The sequence below is a fragment of the Alosa sapidissima genome, chromosome 22, assembly GCF_018492685.1.
Source record: "Alosa sapidissima isolate fAloSap1 chromosome 22, fAloSap1.pri, whole genome shotgun sequence".
NCBI lineage: Eukaryota > Metazoa > Chordata > Actinopteri > Clupeiformes > Clupeidae > Alosa > Alosa sapidissima.
This window is the reverse complement of record NC_055978.1, coordinates 1,588,970-1,605,404: the sequence shown is the minus strand read 5'-3', so window position 1 is coordinate 1,605,404 and position 16,435 is coordinate 1,588,970. Positions and strand designations below refer to the sequence as shown.

At 38.1% G+C, this 16,435-nt stretch overlaps 1 protein-coding gene across 3 annotated transcripts in view; it reads right to left on the bottom strand.

Annotated features, from left to right (window-relative positions):
* The window catches only part of scyl2 (SCY1 like pseudokinase 2), an 84,145-nt gene extending 68,360 nt beyond the window's left edge, over positions 1-15,785 (bottom strand). For 2 of the 3 annotated variants that reach the window (XM_042077938.1, XM_042077939.1), the window contains exons 1-2: positions 15,641-15,784; positions 10,773-10,960 (exon numbers count right to left, since the gene is read on the bottom strand). In XM_042077938.1, the coding sequence (XP_041933872.1) occupies positions 10,773-10,949 (177 nt within the window). In that variant the 5' untranslated portion in view covers positions 10,950-10,960; positions 15,641-15,784. Of the gene's footprint in view, positions 1-10,772; positions 10,961-15,640 lie in introns of all 3 variants that reach the window. The other variant, XM_042077941.1, reaches the window with a different exon arrangement.
* Positions 15,786-16,435: the final 650 nt, after the last annotated feature.

Below are 16,435 nucleotides of genomic sequence, written 5' to 3'. Positions count from 1 at the left end.
TGTGTGCGTGTGCTTGTGTGTGTGTGTGTATATGTATCTTTTGATCAAAGTATCACCAGTGTCTCTACACATGAACTCAAGCATTGAGAACATTGTTTGGGTACACAGAGTTTACTAAAAAGAAAGGTTTTGGACAACTCACTACTTGACTGGCAAGATGGCGGCGAGCAGTTTTTCTTTTTTTGTGACAACTAGATTATGTTCATTTGGCTTGTAACAGTGTCTTGCCAACAAATATATAAAAACAATTGACAATTTGAGCCTTGTACTACTACTATTAACTATAATGCACTCAAAATGTAGGCTATTAGATTGTAATGTGCATGGAACTGTACAGCATAACGGTACAAAATATGACCGCCCCTCAGTCCAGTACATCCTCTCCGCAAAAATAAATCACGCTTGTCAATGTCTCCATCTCCTACTCTATCCCCTACTCTTGCAACTTTTGTGTATGCTTGCATGTGCCTGCCTGTGTGTGACTGCTGTGTGCCTATGCGTGTGTGTCTGTGTATGCGTATGTCAATTTGTCTCCATCTCCTATAGAGCCTGACCGATATGGGATTTTGAAGGCCAATTTCGATATTTAAGTTTAAAAAAAAGACGACAACTGATATACAATGTAAAAATGTTCTCCCCTAAGTTCTAATCAAGGTGTATTTAAATAGTATATTTGAATACTATGGCCCAACTATCTAGTTTCCTGAATTAAAGGCTCTTCATACAGTATTTTTTTAAGAAATAAAAGAGTGTATAGAATAGAAAGAATATTAAGAATAAAAGAGGTCTTTGTTCTGTGACACATTACCACAATCTACTGTACATTATGAGCAGTTTATAGGCTACTTAATGACTATCCCTTTATGTTATGCAAGCAAAACATTTTACAAGTATGATTTACTTTACTTTTAGCATTTGTAGCTTAAACCATGCTCTTCCTTACTTGATGCAAGACACTGAAGACTTAAACTAGGGAGTAGTCTAGTGTGTTTGGGAAGGAATGTTAGCTCAGATGCTCACATTTATTTTATGTAGACTTTTTGTGGTCTTAATGCAACATTTTACAAAGTACTGACAGGGCCATCAAGGACTGTGAGCAAGCCAACAGCAGAAAAACCTATTTAGCAAGCAGAAGTGTCCCAGCCCGGTGTTTAGGATGCATCGTAGACAGTCTATCTATGCCCTGCTGTCGCATTAGCAAACGTTAGTGTTGTGGCTAACTAACTTATGGTCAGAAAAGAATGGGATGACAGTCAAAAGAAAGAGACAATTACAGTGCTGTTATCAATTTGCTCTGTATAACCGCGTTTATGTTTCACAAACACACCAACAATCAAACTAGCCATCACTCAACCAATGCTAATGTTAACATTATTTTACCTATGGACATAACACAGGGCTGCCAACTCTCACGCATTGGCCATGAGACACACACATTTGATTAGTTTCACATGCTACACCCCCGATTTCTCACGCTGAAGTGTCAACCCGGTCGGTCAAATGCCTGAAAGATGAGTTTATCTATAGCTCTACCTGTTGAGCCACTCGTGATCGACTAGTCATGCTTTCAGAGACGGTAAGGGGGTTCAAGAGCACCCCCCGTGCCCCTTTCTAAATTGTCTCTCATTTGCGATGCTACTTCACAAGCCATCCCAGGCGCATTTCCCCCGCATTTTCCTAGCTTCATATGCTTTGAGTAATTATTGAGTATTTTTCACATGGAAGTGTCAACCTGGTAGGTCAAATACCTGGCAGATGAGGTTCAACTAAACTAAAGCTATACAGTTATCACACATCGAACGAGCGGAATCTAAGCTTTCCAATGATATTAGCACCAAGTTGCTATGATAAATGGTTTGCGGGAAAATTAACATTGAACTTACATGCAATTTAATCATATTTTGCACACAGTGCATAGCCATTACTCTCGGTTAACCCTTTGCAGACCGCACGCTCTAATTTCGGTAACCCAGTACCGATGACATTCAGTCTAATAACTCCGCCATACCCCAACCAATTTTATCAATGAAAAGTTCCTCAAGAACGTCACATCATAGGCTTTCTGGCGATATGATTGGTTAAGGGATTTGTGGTGCGAATTTCTTTTACCATGTGAAGGAAAAATCAAAAGTTGACATCTCCCTCCACTAGAGGAAAAACAGCAGGAAGCACAAGTCTTTTTATGTTATAATTACTTGTTATCCATGTTATTACTTCAAAGTCGTTTTTAAAAGTTAGTTTTGCTAGTAATTACACCGTGTATGCATGGCTGTAAATGCGTGTGTGTGTTCACTTCAGCTGATATGATAGCTGGTATTTTAGCACACCGTAATCTTTAGTAAACTCATTATTTTCAGTCATTTTTGGGGGGTTACTATATGTCAACCAAGATTACAGACCTACTAGGACTGACACTTTAAGGATTTGTTCTATTTTGAACGATGTTGCTTGCTGGTCATCTGATGATACAGAAAACTAGCTAAGTTAGGTAACGTTAGCACCAGGAAAGGCTGCAACATGTCCTTGACGTGTAGTCACGATAAAGTTCACTCCTGTGCTTCATGACTGCCAACTTTATGTCAAGTACACCTAATCGGTATTTTATTGTCAAATAAACCTGTCATTCCGTCGAAATATGTATAGCACAATTTACAGTTGTTTGTAGCCAAGTTGCTTAGCTTACTTAGATAGAAACATCTGACATGAATGACAACGTTAATGTTACGTTACCAACGTGAAGATTGAGTTGATCACCGATGGTGTAACGTAAGGATTTTATTCATTGACTGCTGTTTTTATGAATACGTGACTGAAGATTTGTTATAAATGGTGTCTTAGTATTGTTTAGCTTTTAAGCTGTAAGGTTGGCTGCTAAGATTATGAGGTTTTTGGGTGGCTAACTATGATAAGAGCTCATACACCCAAGCCAACTCGGGGGGTGTTTTGTCTTTACGCAACTGCAGTAAAATGCACGGTGTGTATGTGCATGCATACGCTGTTCAGATGTTTTCTGTCATATCTCCTGACTCATGTTCATGAATCAATGTTTGCTTGTAAGCTGGTATGATATGTATGGTTTAGCCAAGGCAATAGTGAGCTCTGAGACTAATGTTACCTCTCCAAGCAATATTGGAGTCCTCCAGTGACAATAATACTTTTAGTGAAAAGAGTCATGGTTGGTGGTGATTAAGATTATGTGGAAGTAATGTAAAATAAAACTAAGCAACCTAATCACTTTCAGACCTGTAATGTTTTTGAGATAAGTACAGTACGTGCAACTGGGGTGAAAGCAGCCAACTGCTGATGACAAACATGACCCCAAGGACCACGATGGCACGATGGCCTGGACATCGGACATGGATGGGTAGCTTCTTGATGAAGAGGAAGACAATGATGTGCTAGAGGAGGAGAGTAATCTCCCATCATCCTCAGCTGGGTAAGCATGTTTGTGTGTGAACCGAACTGAAGCTCATGGCAGGCCATAGATATATATAGCAGGCTAACAAGACATCCACATACCACTAACGTCATGTAAACCACACAATAACAATAAGGCATGTTTCTGATAGGCCTATTTGACAGAGTAACCATATTAGCAGAGAGGTTTTATTTTCAATTGTATAATTTTCAAAAAAGTATAATTATTGCAAGCTGTACTACTGTACTTTTTGTATTGGTTTTATACAAATCAGGGTATATACAGAAATTCTTAAGTTGAATTTAATACCTTTTATTAATACCTTCACAATATTGTTTAATACCAACACGACTTCGAGCTGCAACTAGCGGCAACCTTTCGAAATTTAGTGTTGGGGGTAACTAATTATAAAGTAACAGATTACTGTCATTTTTGTTACTTAACTTTCTAAGAAAGTGTAGCAATGCTTACAATTCAAATCAAGTATCTATTATTACAGTTACTGGATACTTTGTTCATTTTTTGCTTCAATAAAAACACTGGCCTATACACAATTATTTGTTATTTAATCCTAACCCAAGGAAGGAAGAGCACACACCACTTCTCTATCTCAATCAAGACACAATGACAAATGAAAAATCAGAAAAAGGTATACTGGACTTTCTTCTAAAAAGGCCCACGACCATACACAGTACACACACACACACACACACACACACACACACACACACACACAATATAAACTGCCAGTCAAGGTATCACATTGAAAAGTAGGCTGTCACATTTTACAAAAATACTAATTATTGATTGGGTGCTGCTGGAGAATGTGGGCCCCATGTGATACAATACTTTTAGGCCTGCATGCTCCCTGTGACGAAAATTTTGAAAAATAACCCCTTAAATGGTGACTTCTGGGGAATTTTGTGGAAACTAATTGACAAATTGACTTAAAATATATTATATTATAATATATTGATAGCGTATTACAATACAGCCTATACAAACCTACACAGATTCTTATATTCAACTAATTTTAAGCAATCTATTGGGACTTTGATCTCATCACATACTACATCAAGGGAGTAACCCTATAGCTCCTGAGCAAGCTTTGAATAATGTTAACACCTGTTAAACTAACCTTAACATGACATTTACTGAGGGTAGAAAATGTTAAATCGTATAGCCTAAACCTCATCTTATAGCCTAAACAAAGCAACACTGGAAGGCCTATATTTAACCTCTATTCTGTAGTGAAGGCAGGGGTAGCTCATTGCAAATAACCCCTTATAACATGTGCATATGTTTACATGTTATATTCTTGTTTTTCCTCCCCATTTCATTTAATTATATATTTGTTTGAATGAAAAGGCCTTGAAAATGGGTTATTGTGATTCTGTATACTGTAGGCTTATTAGATATTCTCTGGCTAGGCCTAGTTTAGGCTATGTCTGTCATTGAAAACGCGATGGCGCAAATGATTACTTTTTTGGATGACAATGACAGCTGGTAGCGTAGACATACTGATAGCTTCAACGACGCATATTTATGTGGAGACAGTAGCCCTATGTGGCTGATGAGCCAGGCAGTCGACTCTTCGGTAGAAAAACGGCTCTGGTAGACTCCATATGTGACCTGACGGCATTCACTCCCATCCAGGGGCATTTATTGTCTTTTTACAGACGTGGTAATAAGCCTCTTGGCTGTTGCCAACTAGCTTAAGCCAGTCTTTGAATCTCGAGTCCTCTAACCAAATGTCCGGAAAAAAAAAATTTCCCATGACATCGTCAATGGTAGCGAACTTTTGGCAACAAGTTTAGGCAGTAAGTCAAGTCAAGTCAACTTTATTTCTATAAGCACATTTAAAAACAACGGAGTTGAACCAAAGTGCTTACAAACAAACATAAAACAATGACAATGGTACAACAACAATATAACATGGGGGGAAAATAAATAAATAATTGAAATAACAAACAAATTGGTCAAAAATAAAAGAATAAAAAGTGTGTATGTATGTGTGTGTATGTGTGTGTGTGTGTGTGTGTGTGGGGGGGGGGGGGGTATTAAGGTAGATTAAAAGCTTGGGAGAAAATGAAAGTCTTTAAGTTAGACTTAAAGCAGTCAATGGTTGGAGAAGACTTAATATGTACAGGTAGACTATTCCAGAGTTGGGGGGGCAACAACAGAGAAGGCTCTTTCACCCTTAGTCTTAAAGGAGAATTCCGGTGTGATATTGACCTAAAGTGTATTGAAACATGATACCGAGTGTGAACGTATGTCTCATAGCCCATCTCTGCTTGTCCCCTGCACTCCAAAATCTGGCGCTAGTTAGCCGATGCTACCAACAGCTTTTTCAATAGTGGTGCTTCGGCATCGGGCTAGCCATGCAAATAAATCACTGTTTTACACCCATTTACGAGGCTCAATGTATCTCCACACTTCATTGGTAGACTTCCGAGGGCCCTGACATTTAAAACGAGACATTGAGAACTTTGAAAAAGCACTGGTAGTTTACTTACAAGACGATTTATACAGACAGTATCTTCATGAAGTTTAGCGTTTGCAGCCATCTTGAATTTAGTCACGATAAGTCGAGCAACGAGTAAGAATGAATAGGTATGATAAGGGATCAGATTCCAAAAAGAATTCAGTGGAAATGCATGGATTCCAGTTGCTGCTACTGTAAGAAACTGGAATCCATGCATTTCCACTGAATTATTTTTGGAATCTGATGGAATTCTCCTTTAAGGCGTGTTTTGGGGATATAGAGAAGATTCTGAGATGAAGACCTAAGTGATCTTGGAGTGCTGTAAGGAATTAGTAGGTCACCTATGTAACTAGGTGCCAAACCACTGAGGGCTTTGAAGACAAAAAGTAAAATTTTAAACTTAACTCTGTGCTCCACAGGTAACCAGTGGAGCTTAGCCAACACAGGAGTTATATGCTCACGTTTCTTAGAGCCACTTAATAATCTAGCTGCTGCATTTTGAACTAGCTGAAGTCTGTTGAGAGTGGAGTGGGTCAGGCCTGCATAATGAATTACAATAATCTAGTCTAGATGTTATGAAAGCATGTATAAGAGTTTCAAGATCGGAGAAGGACAAAAAGGGCTTCAGTTTTGCAATGGTTCTTAACTGGAAAAAGCTGCCTTTGACCACACTATTTATTTGCTTATTAAAATTTAAAGAGGAGTCAAAGAAAACCTCAAAATTCTTTACTTCACTGTGGCAGTTTGCAGAGAGAGGTCCTAGTGCATTTTTCAAGATAGAAACATCACTTGGAGGGCCAAAAATAATTATATCAGTTTTACTTTCGTTCAGTTGAAGAAAATTTCTTGCCATCCAGCATTTGATGTCACTGAGAGTTAAAAATATTCTCCAAAGAACAAATGCCATTAGTGTTAACAGGCAGGTAAAACTGAGTGTCATCTGCATAGCAGTGATACTGAATGTTATACTTTTTAAAAATTGAGCCAAGGGGTAGCATATAAAGAGAGAATAAAAGAGGGCCCAAAATGGAACCCTGAGGAACACCACACTTTATAAGGGCAGAGGAAGAGGAGAAATTGCCTAAATTAACTGAAAATGATCGATCACTAAGATAAGAAGAGAACCATTGCAAAACAGAACCCTGGAGACCAACTTCATCCTCCAAGCGTTTTAATAGGATGTTATGGTCAATGGTGTCAAATGCTGCACTCAGATCAAGAAGCACCAAGAGGGCGCAAGATCCAGAATCAACTGCTAAGAGAATGTCGTTTTGGACTTTAAGCAAGGCCGATTCAGTGCTGTGCAGAGATCTAAAACCTGATTGGAATTTATCACATATATTGAACTCACTCAGATAAGAAGAAACCTGAGAGGACAACCTTTTCTAGTATCTTTGACAGAAAAGGTAATTTAGAAATAGGCCTATAATTCTTCAGGTCACTGGGTTCAAGGTTAGGTTTCTTAAGTAAAGGTTGCACAATTGCACGTATAAAACCTGAGGGGACCACTCCATTGGTTAGTGAGTGATTAATTATGGCCAATACAAGAGGGCAGATGATGGTAAAAACTTCTTTAAAAAGGCGTGCAGGTAAAACATCTAAGTGGCAGGATGTAGATTTTATATGGGAGACAACCTCAGAAAGCTGGGAGGAAGATATAGCCTGAAACTGTTGGAGGCAGCTAGGTGAAAGTACTATCACTGAGGGATCCGAATCTGGAGGTGAGATTTGAGATTTTATTTTGTCAATTTTATCGATGAAGAAGTTGAGGAACTTCTCACAGTACGCCAGCCGTATATCCATTTTGAGCATAGAGTTTGAGGGGGCGCTAAAAGTTTTTACCGCGAACGCACACGGACATATCGCTCAGGTCCTACTCGCACATATAATTAATATAACATAAATAAATTCACGCGAATTTTAGGAGATAGGCCTGCACTTAACACAAATGGAAAACATCATAGTTAGTGGTTCGAAAATTTAATACCTCATCAGATGACGTTTATTACTTTTTAATACTTTTAAATGGCCTTAAATTTGGCTAATTTCATTTACTACTTTTTACAACCCCGCGGACACCCTGAAGATGTTTGTGAAATTTGCACAGTAAAAGTTCTACAGAACTTTTTGCAGGTATTTTGGCTGCAATTGTCTTTGCAATCTGATTCCTTACTTCATTAGAATCATGAGTGGCTCTTTGTAAACAGCATCATTTTCTGGGGCCATGCAAACCTGCATTACCACTAGTGTGGAGTTATTCAACATCATGACCGTAAAATAGACCATACAATGTCAATCTACTGCAGCAATTCCTCTCTCAACCTGTAGAAAATGCTGTGAACATCTGATTATGCATGAAAAAAAAATACCGTCATATACTGTGAAACTGTATAATTTTAAAAAATACCGTGATATACATTTTTGGTCATACCACCCAGCACTACCTTCTAATACAGACAGAGACACCAACTCCAGTAGCATTTATACCTCATCGTCTGCTAGTCTTAGATACACACACACACACACACACACACACACACACACACACACACACACACACACACACACACACACACACACACGCCATAGCTGTGGCAACACACACACCACGGATCTGGTGTGAATGTAGCAAATGATATTGATAATTATATATTGTATTGAATTATATGCTGTATGGTTGTTAAATGTATTGAATTTCATGTAATGTTTTAATTGTTTATATGTGTGAATGTTAATATGAATTGATGCTTTGTTCACCATGTTAAAGTATTTTGTTGATCTTTGATACTGTTGTCTTGTCATTCTTGTAGTTATAATAGTTACAGCTTGTTTGTAAAAATATGTTTATGTTATTTGCCTGAAGTTGCTGTTCCTGGTTATTTCTTGAAATTGTTAAAGACTTATCTAAATAAAATTATTTATTTCCCCTTTCGTAAACCTAACATGTGCCAGTGTCTCTTTTTCTTGTTTTCATAGTAGAATGAAGCACACAGAGAAGCAGTTACCATCTGCCTAGTCTTTATTCTAGCCTTTATCTTTCCTCCCCACAATTGTTTAAGCCTCTTCAGAGTACAGTAAGACATCCTATATTAAGCTATGCATCTTGGTTGATGGTAAAACATCTTGTTTTTGTTACATGACCATTATATCTGTGTATTTTTTGGTCAGATGTCAAACGAGGAAATGAAAACATCCTACTCTTTAAAAATTCTACTTGTTACTGTGACTTGCAGTTATGAGTAAATTAATAATAACTTCTTAACCAAATTCTGTTTGTGTTGAGGAGAACACAACACTGTCTATCTTTCACACACTATATCTTCAATAGACATTAGGTGAAAAGTAAGATTCATTTTCAAAAATAAAGCTTTGTTCGACATCAGAGACATCCTCCCTGCCCTATTTTCCCCTGAATCCAGGCGTATTCCTCTAGACTAGTCTTGTAGCTCCTCTCCTCATCATCCTTTACCAGAAACCATTCCATCAACATCACTATCTACAGGCCAATGGGGGTACAGTCACTAAATGTACACATAAATTAATTTATTTTATGCCCCCCATGGATGAAATTCCATGAAACTTGGCATACCCCCAGAGGATGTCAGGTTAAACATACATGACATTTAGTGCAGTTCAGAACATCTCAACTGAAGATAGAAAGCAGCATAATATTGCATTTTCATTTTTTACTGGGGGGGGGGCATTTGGCATCCTCAGTGCCACGGAGTGGAAAAACATATTTTGGGTTTTGGGGGGCCCAGTGCGGGAGGGGAGTGGTCCCCGGGGACCAAACAAAAATTTTCTACATGCCCACCAAGTTTCATGTGCCCCAGTGCCTGAGAATCGTTGACCAAATATTCAAAAAAACTTTGACAATCCCTATATGACCGGGGCAGTCATAATAATGGAAGTATAGAATGTCTTGAAGATGAAGATACTATACTAGAAAATGCTAGCAGTCATAGAAAAGTTTATTTGACAAGGTTTCGCTTTTCTGATTACCAGTTTAATTTATTTATTTATTATTTATATAACTTTTCCACAGCAAAACCCCTATCGCTCGAACTCTACACCTCGGCAGTCGTTATCCCTTATTACAGGTAGTGTTATCATTGTTTCTGCTTTCCAAAATATCCTTTTCCATCATCTCAGTGTGCATGTTTACATGAGCACATGGATACCCTGCCATCTAACAGTATGCAGGTATTGTGAAAAAATCCATAACTTAGGGCTAGGGCTGGGATAAACGATTATTTTTTAAACGATTAATCTAGCGATTATTTTTTCGATACATCGATTAATCTAACGATTCATTTTTTCAGTCCGATTCGATTTCGATTCGATTATCTCCCCATTAATTGACTAATAGCAATTTATACATGTTGATTTATATATCTGAGTGAAAAAACATGAATTCCTTAACATTGCAATATATGTTTATTGCTCTTAAAATTCCAAAATAAAAGACTATACAAGTGCAAAGTAATGCATTCTTAGTCAGTAGCATTCAATAAAGTTCAGTAGTGTATAGGTCTAATTGAGTGCCTGTCACTTTAAGACGTTCATTCCCTTGCAATTGTAACACTAACGCAGTTAAAACGCAGCTGATGTATGGATGCAATTCATAACGTAGATATAGATAGATAGATAGATACTTTATTGATCCCCAGGGGAAATTCAAGAACTAACGTAGTTAGTTCAAATAACAGTTTGTACTTCTCCTTGGGACAAGCACTTTTGAGTCTTGGAGAACACTTTTCCATTTACATCGGGATTTTGCAAACATTTAGTGTCAGAGTCAATAAAATGAGCCCTGAGTAACAAAATTGACAAGCAGCTGTAAGTAATAAATAATTGCCTTTGGTGTACCTGTTTGGTAGACTTCTTGATCCCATTATAGATTCTCCAGGACATACCAGGACCTCCGCTGGCAATGTGTCGACCCACTTCAAACTCCCTTGTCACAGGATTACCCATGACAGCGCTGGTCACATCAGCAGTCACTTTGGTGACTGTACTCTTCAGTTTGTTGAGCATAGATTCCATGGTTGGATATACTGTGAAGAGATTGACCAATGCATGATGTAATGATGAAACTACAGATTTTTTATAATCCTTTGTCCTAGTCATGGAATTTATCAGCTTCATCACCTTTAGCCTATTGGATGAAGGGAGAAAACTATTTGCTTTCGCTGTCTTCAAATACCTGATCTTATTCCAGGGTGCACGATCCGTTCAAAATGCACACGTGAATATCAATATTACAGTACATTTAATTGCAGGCCTAGCCCATTAGGCCCACTTGTGATGATTTAATGCTCCTTTGCGGACACCCTGCTTCAGATAGCAGTCCCTGCTTCTTTTCACAGTTCCACGATTGTGGAAATGTATGGACAAATCAGCAAGTAATGCACAAGTGCCATGAAACATTAAACATAATGTACATTATGAATTACTAGTTTGTTATTATGAAAGCATATATGGCTCTGGGCTTCATTTTACTGTCAGAATGGCCCGTCTTGGTTTCAAATGTTGAACGCTGAATAAGTCTAATTAGGCTCAAACCAGTTAACACACAGAACCCTGTTTCGAATAAGCTTAGGTCTTGTAAAAAGAAAAGTTTTATTAAGCTACCTTGTCAAAAGTCCTTGCACAAGCAGTGTGGGCTGAAGCCAACCTATTTGAGGGAGAGCAGTGCAGGGAGAGAATACGCACTCTTTCTACAATGAAAGAATGTATCTAGGCTAACCTATATTTTAAATAAGCAATCACTGCGTACTGTTATGGAAAAAATAAGTCAATATATTAGAGATATTGTGAGTAACGCAGAAATGGACGAGTTATTCAGCCTAACTGTAACTAATTACTGAAATTTGAATTGTAATGCATTACCTTACTTCGTCACCCAATTAAGTAACTATTAACTACAGTAGCGCGTAACTTTAATTTGTTACCCCCAACACTGCTAGTAGGCTACCTAGGTTTTAACAGAATTGTACCGAATTGTGGTTGCAGTTCCACCAGAGTTCCACTGGGGGCGATCGCCATGAGTGCAAAATGAATGGGAGTCTATGGATCTCACCTGATTGTCGTTGAGAAATCTCAGATTTGATTGTAGTTTCAACATGGGTTATCAACATCAATTTTGTTTATTTCCTGTCGCACTAGTTCGACGATGCTACAGCCTCGAAGGCTTTCGAACTACAGTACTCGCTCCACCAGTGAAACACTGGCAACTGACTAAAAGGCGCTTTGTCATTGGCTTAGGGTGAAGCCCTGAACTTTGTGAGAAGGGGAGCGCTTTAAAACTCACAGAAAAAAGTAGTAGCGTTTGTGATGCAGTCGGCTCGTAAAATTAAATGAGAATCGCGCACAGGGGTGAATCGAGATAGCGATTTTATAATGATTTATTGTGCAGGCCTACTTGCCACCCCCCTTCTGAGCTTGCCAGAAGCTGAAGCAGTAGCATACATTTAAACACTATTGTTGCCGTGAGGTATTCCAGCCTACGAATTTTATAAAAAAGTAAATCATGCATAATTAAAATAACAACTGAATTGAGACCTATTTGGCTATACGCAATAAGGTTTCCATTACAGTACAGCGCACGTTCAATGAATAAATAAAAGCGGATGCCTTGTCTCGCAATAAACAGCAAAATCCCTACACTCTTTTAACTACATGAAACTTAATAGTGAACCATCAAATACCCAGATGTAAGTGCCCATCAGTCCCAACATTTTGCAATATAATCAAATAGTCCAAACGTAAATTAAATCCCAAACCAAACCGAACCTCTTCTGCTTTTGATAGCCTAGTATACCGCTCCAAACGGAATGCATGTCTCAGAATAAAACGCACCGTGTAAGAAATAAAGGTCTCGAATACAAGCCTGCACCAAATAAAGGTCCTGTATTTTCCACAGCCATAGGTTATTTTGAGAATGATGACTTTCTCATGTGGCTGGGAAATGGGAGGGTGCCCACTTAGAAACTCCATACTTCCAAACTGAGAGCGTTCACTTGACAACAACAAACGGGTGACGTTGCTAATGTTCATAGGCTAGCTAGCCAGAAGGCCAACATCACATAGTTACTCAAAGGTACTCTGGGAAGTACTGTTCAATATCACAATTGCCTGCGCTTATGAGTAACATAAACAAACAAATGAAGTGACTTATTTGGGCATAGAAGTCCATTTTTGTTTATCTTTTACTATGTTGAGTGACGTCAAAACATTCTCCTGGGGGCTCTCGCAAAGCTCCCACTTCAAAGCCCAAAGTTCCCAGTTCAGGTGTGATTCCCCCCCCCCAAACTATAGAATTCTCCCACTTCCCAGGTGCTCATGAATGCACCATGAGCACTGAGAATGTGAATGCTCACATTTTACCACTTTAATATGAACTGATAGGACTGGAAGTGTGACACTTTTGAAAAGGCCCTGATGTAGATGGTTTCTACAGCCTTTCATTCCTTATTTTGTTCCAACAAAGCGTATAGCTTATATTTAATTCCAGAGATTTGGACCTTGTATCTTTTTATTTATGTTTATTTATGTGTGTTATATTGCACAAGGAATTTCAATGCTGATAAATGCTTATTTATGAGTACATGATAATAAACTTGAACTTGATAATGCAATTTATGTTTCAAAAGGCTGATATAACTGTAAAGCCAAAAACTGGCTAGATACTTTTTCACCATATTTCTAAGTTCACTACTCTGGCTGAAAAAAACAAACAAACAAACAATTTTGTAATATAGTTGATCAAAAGACCACTGCAGTCTTTGACTGTGTTTGTTTTCTTTGGGGAGACATGCCTACTTAGCTAATACAGATTCCAGTGATAAACAGATTGTTGTTTTTACTTTCACTGTAATGTATTATCACTGATACTGTATTATTGATACTGTATTATTTATGTTTCAAAAGGCAGCAGCCGTTTATGTCAAAGGCCAACAAATTATATTCCATGTTTCCATCTACCTCTAAAATAAATGTTGAAAGAATGTTCTAGCATTTTCAGTTTGTGCACTTTCTAATGTATCAGAAGAGATACTACAGCCTTTGACTTTTTTAAATTACCAATTCTTTATTAGCAGTACTATGCAGTGTCTAATTGTGTTTAAAAGGCAGCAAGAACTAACCTTTAAAAGGTCAAAACATCTAAAGAATGTGTTTGTGTGATTTTATACATTAGTATTGTTGTCAAAATTATTCACCCCAAATAACTGTGATAATCGTAAAATTATGATTATTCTTCAGACTATATAATAGGACCACCAACATATCTAATGGTGACACCCTCCTTTTAATGCATGCTTGTTAACATAGAAGGCAAGATAAAGTAGGCTACAAAACGAAAAACACTTTGTCTATTGCCCCCACCAATGCAGTCAGATATTTCAATATTCATATTTCATTAGCTATAGCTATGCTATGTTTTGTGGAAGTAAACATGGGCTGTTTAAGTAGTACCGTAGTAGTAGGCAGTATGGAGTCAACAGGTTAAGGTCATCATGGCCATCTATTTGTATTTGCCACAGATTGATTCACAAATAACATTAAATAACAATTTAGGATAGGCTAAATGCAAATATGACAATGCACGATACTATTAAAATGAAACATTGGAAAATAAAATGAACTGAAAATAAAGTAGGCACTTATTTTCTTTAAAATCCTGTTTCCTGTAAATGTTGTAAGTCATTCTTAGTCTTTGCGCAATATGTTTAATTGTAGGCTGTAGACTAGTACTTAATGATACATTATGTACATTTTCAAGTAGCCTACAAAACTGACTTTGCGTCCAAACTCCTGGAAAAAATGTTAGTGTAGATCCCTTTAATTACACAGTTCCTGTCAAAGACTAATAAACTCACTACTCACAAAGCACACTGTAAACCCTTCATATACTATCAATATCCCAGCTGGCAGTAAAAGCTTGTTATGTTAACTGGCATGGCAAGTTTTGGCAAAGTTGTGAAATGAAGGCTTTTTTTTTATCTGCCACGCCTCCCGTGACGTACCCAATGACGAAACGGAAGTATTGCTCTGCATAATATCAAGTGTCCCAATATTTCACATACTGTGAGGTCCCCACTTGATATATATAATAACCGTACGCGCTGCATTACAATCAGATTATGAATTCCATCAGATTACAATGACTCAAACGAGTTAACGTCGACGTTAGCCAATTCAACGAGACCATAACGTTAACTCTCAGCTAACGTTGTATAACGTTGCCAGCTGTCCAGCTAAATCACTAGTACATTATTGTGGTGACCCAAACCTTTGACAAACACACTAACAATATGATCCCTTCCAAGCTAAACGCTTTAAACGAAGAACAATTTTTATATAACCGAGGAACCTTAACCACAACCACGGCTAGCTGTCCATATCGAATCCAGCTTCTAGCTTTTCAGAATTCATGTAACGTCATGACTGGTTAGCCACCAAGATGATCAGGGCTAAAACGGTAACGTTAACAACCCTGTTATGTTCATTCGTTATTACGATGAGATTGTGATGTGTTTTATTTAAATACTTCTAACAAAACAGATCTAGTTCACGTTGGAGAACAGCTACCCAACGTAAACAACGCAAGGCAAACAGTTCGCTCGAACTAGCTAACGTTAGCTGACGTTAACTTAAATTGGCCACTTTGTATGTTAACATCACAGTAAAAAGCAAGATTCACTCTTCCGTGAATTAAATTGACTGTACTGTACCTGGACGATTTCAGGGCACCTTGACGATTTCAACTGAACTGAATAAAAAAAAATATCAATATCAATATCAATATTCAGTGCACCGCACGGCCTCCATTTCTTCCTACATTCAAGTTAAATCTTTCAACAGCGTGTCATCAGGAAGTACATGCCTGGATGAGAGACAGGCCGACGATTGGACGACGGCCCGCCAATCAGAAGCATTGCCGTAGACAACCAAGAGGGCGAAGTGTGACGTTCCGTTTCCATGACGGCAGTGTCACTGGATCTAAACAAACTTTCGAAGTGGCCGGAAGTGGCTTCATCAGAGATAAGAGCAAAGCTTCTAGAACAGAGCTCCGCTCTAGAATCTTTGGATAAGAGAGAGAGGGTAAAAGCGGAGTAATTAAGGATCTTTGGCTTCATAGCATTGACGCATGTGGGACTTTCTTTTACTGTCTATAATGTGGGATCGTTTTTTAGCTAATAAATTATTGCTAATAAAAAGTGTAGGCTATAGCCATTTAAACGTGTTTTACCTGCTGTTACTCAGCAGCTTAGCCACATAACGGATTCCCTGGCAGGTGTAATAGAAAGAAACAAAACTCCAGAGAATATTTCACATCTAATCAAAGACTGGCGGATGTTAAGAGTGACGTTTTGCCTAAAAAAAAAGCCAGACAGGTCTCTTTTACGGAGGAAACCCATGCTAAAATACAACTCTCTAGTCACAAATCTACATGTTGTTTATGCTTTTGCGAATAATGACTTTGCCTGGAACGCTATGTCGTGATCATCAGGGATGGATTACTGCAC